At 39.8% G+C, this 6,238-nt stretch overlaps 1 protein-coding gene across 2 annotated transcripts in view; it reads right to left on the bottom strand.

Annotated features, from left to right (window-relative positions):
- Positions 1-6: 6 nt before the first annotated feature.
- Positions 7-6,238, bottom strand: part of MTSS1 (MTSS I-BAR domain containing 1) — a gene marked incomplete in the record, with an annotated part of 108,556 nt that continues 102,324 nt past the window's right edge. For both annotated transcript variants that reach the window (XM_072410657.1, XM_072410658.1), the window contains 3 exon segments: positions 7-2,314; positions 2,999-3,161; positions 3,927-4,085. In XM_072410657.1, coding sequence (XP_072266758.1) covers positions 1,623-2,314; positions 2,999-3,161; positions 3,927-4,085 — 1,014 coding nt within the window.

Genomic DNA, 6,238 nt, shown 5'->3' with positions numbered 1-6,238 from the left:
AGTGCAGTTTCATCTCACTTTGCTGGACGCAGAATGTGTTCCATAGGGTCCGCCATCTTGCTTTCTTTCAATGTTGAAAAGTTACATTTCCGGTAAAGCTCATGAATCTGACACTTTTTTCTTACTTCAAAGGGTTATTCTTTCCCTATAAGCTCCTCAAACTTAAAATGTTTGCTTAACCTTGCGTGGACCTCTCATATAGCCTCGCAACCTTTTTAACATGGGGGAACCCTTGAATTAACGTTTAAGTCTTTAGGGAACCCCTGCTATAATTACTATATCCATAGCTCACAGTACATTAGTGTCCAAATTGCTCCAAAAAAACCCTAGTAACCTCTGGGCTTTATGGAGTCCTGGTTGAAATTCAAGTGTTACCACAGCAAGAACAGCCATTATCTTTTAAAAACAGACTGTGATGTGCAAATAAATGTAGAATTGCCTTTCTGACGTGAGCTCACCTATAGCTATAGATTGAAAGTGATCCTGAGTTCAGGTACACTGAGTACTATGGAGGAAGATGTGTTGTCAATGATTGCTTACTTGATAGACTGTACAGAGGCTACAATGATAAAGCCTCCCTGTAATTGTTCAGAAACAAAATGGTCTCCAAATTTGGTTAGGATACAAAATGGCTTCTCTACTTTGAGTAGACAATGGAACACTTTAATCCTGGGTACACTGCAATACTCTAGGTGATTAAAGTGGCATGCTGGGATTAGCAAATTACAACTGAACAGATGAGGTTTAATTAAATTTTTCTTTTTGAAAAATCAGAAACACTGTTTTACTGTATGGCTTATTTGGACTGATTCACCATGATAGATACAAGCGGTAATGTTTAGATTACATGTGTGATAGCATGGGTCACAATGGTAGTTTATCATCACTAAATCCCCCGCTTACATGCTAAAACTTTTTTTTCATTTTTTTTATATTGCTTATAATTGTTAATAATTTATATCATCAGCATTAAAAAAACAACAAACAAAAGGATTTAAAATAATATTAAAAAAAAAATCTTAGCCATAGTGTTTGTATAGGAAAAGTTAGGTTGCTCTGATGCTAAGGTGGTCTACACCTCACATTAAGTAGGCCAATGTCTGTTCCACCGAACTGCACCCGCCCCTTGTCAAGCGGATGGATCTTCCGTTGTCCATCCTTAAGTCTGGAACAGAATTCAAGAGAAGGTGCAATGCAACCCCCCAGTCCTCCATCCTTTGTAGGAACACCTTCTTATCCTTTTTTTGTTTTGTTTTGTCTTGTCCAAAGCTTTTAAAATCTACAAGGGTATCTTTAAAACTAAAAAAAATGGGTTTTGGCACTTTATGGAAATAAAAATGAATTTGTGAAATGAAAAGCAGGAAAAAAAAACCCATAAAGGGATTAACTATGTGCAGAAGTAAAACCACTATTTACAATTGGAATACCAACAGATACTAAGGTTGTCTTTTCTACGCTGCTGTTTTTTTTTTTTTTTTGGAACAGGTATAGTTGAGTTTGAGAGTTTGTCAACCCTGTGTATGCTCCTACAAAAGTCTCTGATCATAGACTGGAATGGATTAAAGACAAGTGTCAGGGTGCAGTTCCTGGTAGCCGGCCTAGAAGGCTCTCTTTGGATTCTTCTAGGAAAATCGAGGAGCTGAGCGATCGTTTGTGGTTGTCTTCTTCAGTTTGACTCCACGGCGGATTGCATTGAGCATATCCTCTCCCTGTGGTGCATCTGCCAGAGCAATATCTGCTGCCTCAGGATCTGGTTGGCCTGTGGGTTCAGGAATGCCAGGACCATCCATTTCATCTTCTTCGTCTTCATTTTCTGACCGGCCTGGCCTTTGCTCTTCTGCAATAATACCCTGGGTTCCTGGGACTGGGGGGTTTACAGAAGCTTGTCCACTCCATAAAGATGCGGGTATGTCACCACCCAGCATGGGTCCTTCTGTGACAAATGGCGAGTCAGGACTTTGCTCAGGTGACTCTTCACTGGTGCTGCTGGGAAGCCCACCTGGAACATCAGGGACAGTTGGAGTTTTGACTGGGATAACTGGTGTCTTTATTGGAATGGGACCTCCTCCGATTGTGCCACGTCTAACTGACGGCTTGGTGGATGGTGTCCTACGGATGGTGGCCACACCAGGAGTGACTATTACAGGTGCAAAGTTGGCTGGCAATCCTGCTGTGGATGCAGGGCGCTTTGCTTGGAACATCCGGCGGTATGATTGACTGATATCGCTGTTTCTTGGGATGGTAGAGGACTTATCGAAATCCTGTTGATCTTGCTCCTGATCCCCACTCACAGAGAAGTAATCATAATCTGAAACTGCAAACAAGAACGAGGTTAGAGTTAAGGGTGGTTCTGGTGGAAGAATTTAGGGTTTTATCAATGTGGTTGGGGAAATACTGTTTGTATAGTATTTTTTTTCACCATTGCATGCAGGCAGAACTTTTGCAGGCTAGTCTAAAACAAGATTTTCAATGTGTAAGCAAGTTGTACAAATATTAAAATTTCCATACAGACTGCCCTAGGGAACACCCATATGTAATAGTGAGCCTTCATAAATAAAATAGCTAAAACCCATTGAATGAATGGGGTAGATGACGAACAGTAATGCTATGGAGAAAAGAATTCTGCGACTTTCAGGAATTTGAACACAGGGCATCATGACATGAGCCAGAAAGAAAGACTGAGGCAAAGAAAATCTAAATAATAGTGCAAATAAAAATTCTGTATAAGAAAGCATAAAAATTCTAGCATAGGATAGAATATTTGGGTTCTTGCACAAGTCATAATATGACTGGTTGCCTTTATTATTGTTATTATTACTGTTATTATTATTACTAATAAACACTAATATTAGAGCGCCAACATATTACGCAGTGCTGTACATTAAATAGGGGATAATAAAATTTACAATAAATAAAGCTTACATCCAGAGTTGGCAAGTGGGAATTTGATTTGTTGACACCTGTCAAGATCAAGAATAAGGGCTAATGTGTCTCTTACCTTGTGATGGGATAGTATCTTCTGAACAGCATGGTGTAGTGGTCTGTGTGCTGTATCCGCTGGAGCACTGCAGGGAATCCCGACTGCTTCTCTGTGTATCGAGCTGCAGGCCTCTGCTCAGGGCAAGAGCCAGATCATCACAGTTTTCTGTTTCTTCTCCCTGCTGGTGGGGCACACAAAACAGACAATGAGTAACATTTAAAAGAAAGGAACAGGAATGCAATGCTTGAAATCAGATATGGGCAACCTGCAGGTCTCCAACTGTGCAAGAAAAACTGCAATGCTTACCCAATCATGCTTTTTACACAGCCATTGATACAATCATTTACTGAAGGCCTGCAGGTTGTCTGCAGGAGGTCAGAGGTGCCCAAACTGTGGACTAGGATTTCAATCAGAATAATTGTTTATTCAGAGCCCAATAAATAATAAGCCATTAATAATATCGATTCCCATATATCTTGCAAAAAAGCCAGGGACTGCATTGCTGAATAAATAGGTCCACAGTCAAGTTACAGTGCAGCCAAAGTTAGACCCCATTTATGTCCAGAGTCACAGGATCCATATAGTATACATAACTATGTAGTAGTGCAGTTCATGGACTTGGAGGGTTGTTGGCCCTTGGTTGGGCACCTCTGCTCTAGACCACACAAGAACCAAATATCCATTGACAAACTGCAGTGGTTAAGATAAGTAAGTAAAGAGTCACAAAGCATAAAGAAAAAGGTATTTAGAACATTGTATCAGTCCTTTTCATTTCTATAGAGAAGGGTGTTAGATTTATATGCTGTTAGGATATTAGACGCTTCTAGTTAAGCTGTAAAAAGAAGTAGTTTATTGAAGATCGGTGTTAGAAGCTAGAGGTTAGGAAAGAACGTGAGAATCTGATCAGCAAGGGTTAGAGATAAGCTTTTCGGTCAAATCACTTTACCCTCGATGCCACCGGCATTCTTGCAATGCGTGGTGAATAAGCCTCATTGATCAGTCCGGGATGTAAGAACGAAGCTCCTGTAGAAGGGTCGACTTCACGTTTACGCCTCTGAAGCGTGTTCATCACAGGCTGGTCGTATGGACCTGGCTTAGCCCAGTCCTGAATGAAAGGTTAGAGGCCTTGTTTGGATGTTTCCAACAAAATACTTTTTAAGGAAAGGTTAGTCTTCCCCAAGGTAAGCACACAGAGAAAGGAGAGAGCAGAATCAGTCAAGGCTGGATTTGTCATCATGCCAGGCTCTTGTTCAACTAGTGGAGGTCAAGTGAAGTCTTTGCTTTAATACATGACGTAATAAAATAAAGAATAAAAATGCTATGAGATACTGAAATCTCCTCTTTCCTGATAAAAATGCCTAACTGCGGTGGGCAGGCCACATGCAATGGACTTCTAAGTGCTAGAAGAAAATAAATGCCTATTAATAAAAGCAATAATGTGTAAAACCTGAATTTCAAAAAGTTAAAAAGAATATTTTCCATTGTATAGGAAAAATATAGAAATAAAAGAGATGTTATTTATACCATAAACAAAGTTCATGTATTTTTGTATATAAAAAATGTATTTTTTCTAAGGCAATGTGCGCTGACTGCTAGTCTCAACTGAATTAGAGTAAAATTTGGTGATGGGACCTCTGTGCTGGTCATTGTTCTCATTGCTGGAAAGAAAACTGTACCTACGGGCCTGCAGCACAAGGATCTGCCTGCTTTTCCTGCATTATTTCTGTGGTTGCTGCTCCTTCCTGGTGCTTCTTGTTCATTATACCCCAATCATGACAGTAGCTACCTCAACATGATGTTGCATCACTACAACTTGCAACCACTGGAACTAAAGAGTCAATGTATAATGTACAGCGCTGTGTAATACGTTGGCGCTATATAAATCCTGCTAATAATAGTAATAATGGGCAGAAAAGGATTGTAAACTGCAGTCTGGCATTAGTGTAATCTGCCATCTGCCTCATAATGTAAACCGCTCAAAAGGAACTACCATTTTATAAAGGATAAGGTTCCCTTTACCAATTACTGAGTTCAGGTGTTTCTAAGTGAAAGGTACAGTTAACTCTATAACATACAAGAGAGACAATGTGCTTCCAACCTTATGCCAATACTTTGAGCCCCTTTTCTGTTCCTGTATAAATATATTTATATGCTTGACATAGGCTACATACACACGTCAGATGATTCTCATCTGAATATATCCCTATGTAATGTACAGCGCTGCGTAATATGTTGGTGCTATATAAATCCTGTTTATCAATAATAATAATAATAATATTGTGTCAGGGCTAGTATCGGATAAGAATCTGACCTGTTTACAGCACTCATTTGACATCGTTCAATCAGTCCTGGCGAACCCATGAGCAACGAACGACTGCAATACACCTGAAGAAGAGAAAGCGCAACAGGGTGCTGGTCGTTCGTTCTCCCTCCTCCCATCTCCATACAGCTGAAAGGTGCTGTATGTACAGCGCTTGTTTTAGACAAAACTCTAATGTGTGTATATAACCCGACATTGTACCATTTTCATTGTATGCACTAATAATCTTTGTTAAGCAATTCATACTTTTTATTTGTTTCCCTATATACGTTTTGCATGAGACCTAATTTGGTTAATCTGGTTTATTTATTTTACATGCAATTTTTGGTGCTTTAAGGGTAAGGCTATGTACACACGTGATACACACACTATGATTGTCGTTGGAAAGGATCTTTTTAATGATCCTTTCCAACAAAGTATGACTGCACGATGCATGAACAAGTGCTGTACATACAGCATTACGATCGTTCGTCGTCCATCATCCGTGGATCCGTCAGGACGGTCGTTCGGGCATTGAGCGTTGTAGATACGCAAGATTCTCGTCGGATATCGTATCTGAGCCAATTATTGTACGAGAACTAGTGCACGTGTGTACCTAGCCTACGGGTTTAGCACCCTCCTCTGATAAGATAGCACCCATAACCTAAATTATATTTTGCTAATATGCAAAGGTAACTAGAACCAATTCTGCAGCCCTGGTATGGAATGATGTAAATCCAGCCCTGCATAAAGTACAAAAGAAAAGTAATAATTGGAAGGAATGGTCACAGTAAATGACAAAGTCCTACCATAAAAGTTTTATAAAATCACCCACATAGGAGCAGTACAGAGACCAACAGGAGGTTAAAGTGGAAGACTTTACATTCCTGACAATGTTAAGAAGACTTTTCAAAATAAATGGCTGCTCACAAGAAAAGAAGTGTTCTGTGCGGAACACT

Source organism: Pyxicephalus adspersus, chromosome 5 (assembly GCF_032062135.1).
Source record: "Pyxicephalus adspersus chromosome 5, UCB_Pads_2.0, whole genome shotgun sequence".
NCBI lineage: Eukaryota > Metazoa > Chordata > Amphibia > Anura > Pyxicephalidae > Pyxicephalus > Pyxicephalus adspersus.
The sequence above is the reverse complement of the archived record's forward strand: the minus strand, read 5'-3'. Positions and strand labels throughout refer to the sequence as shown.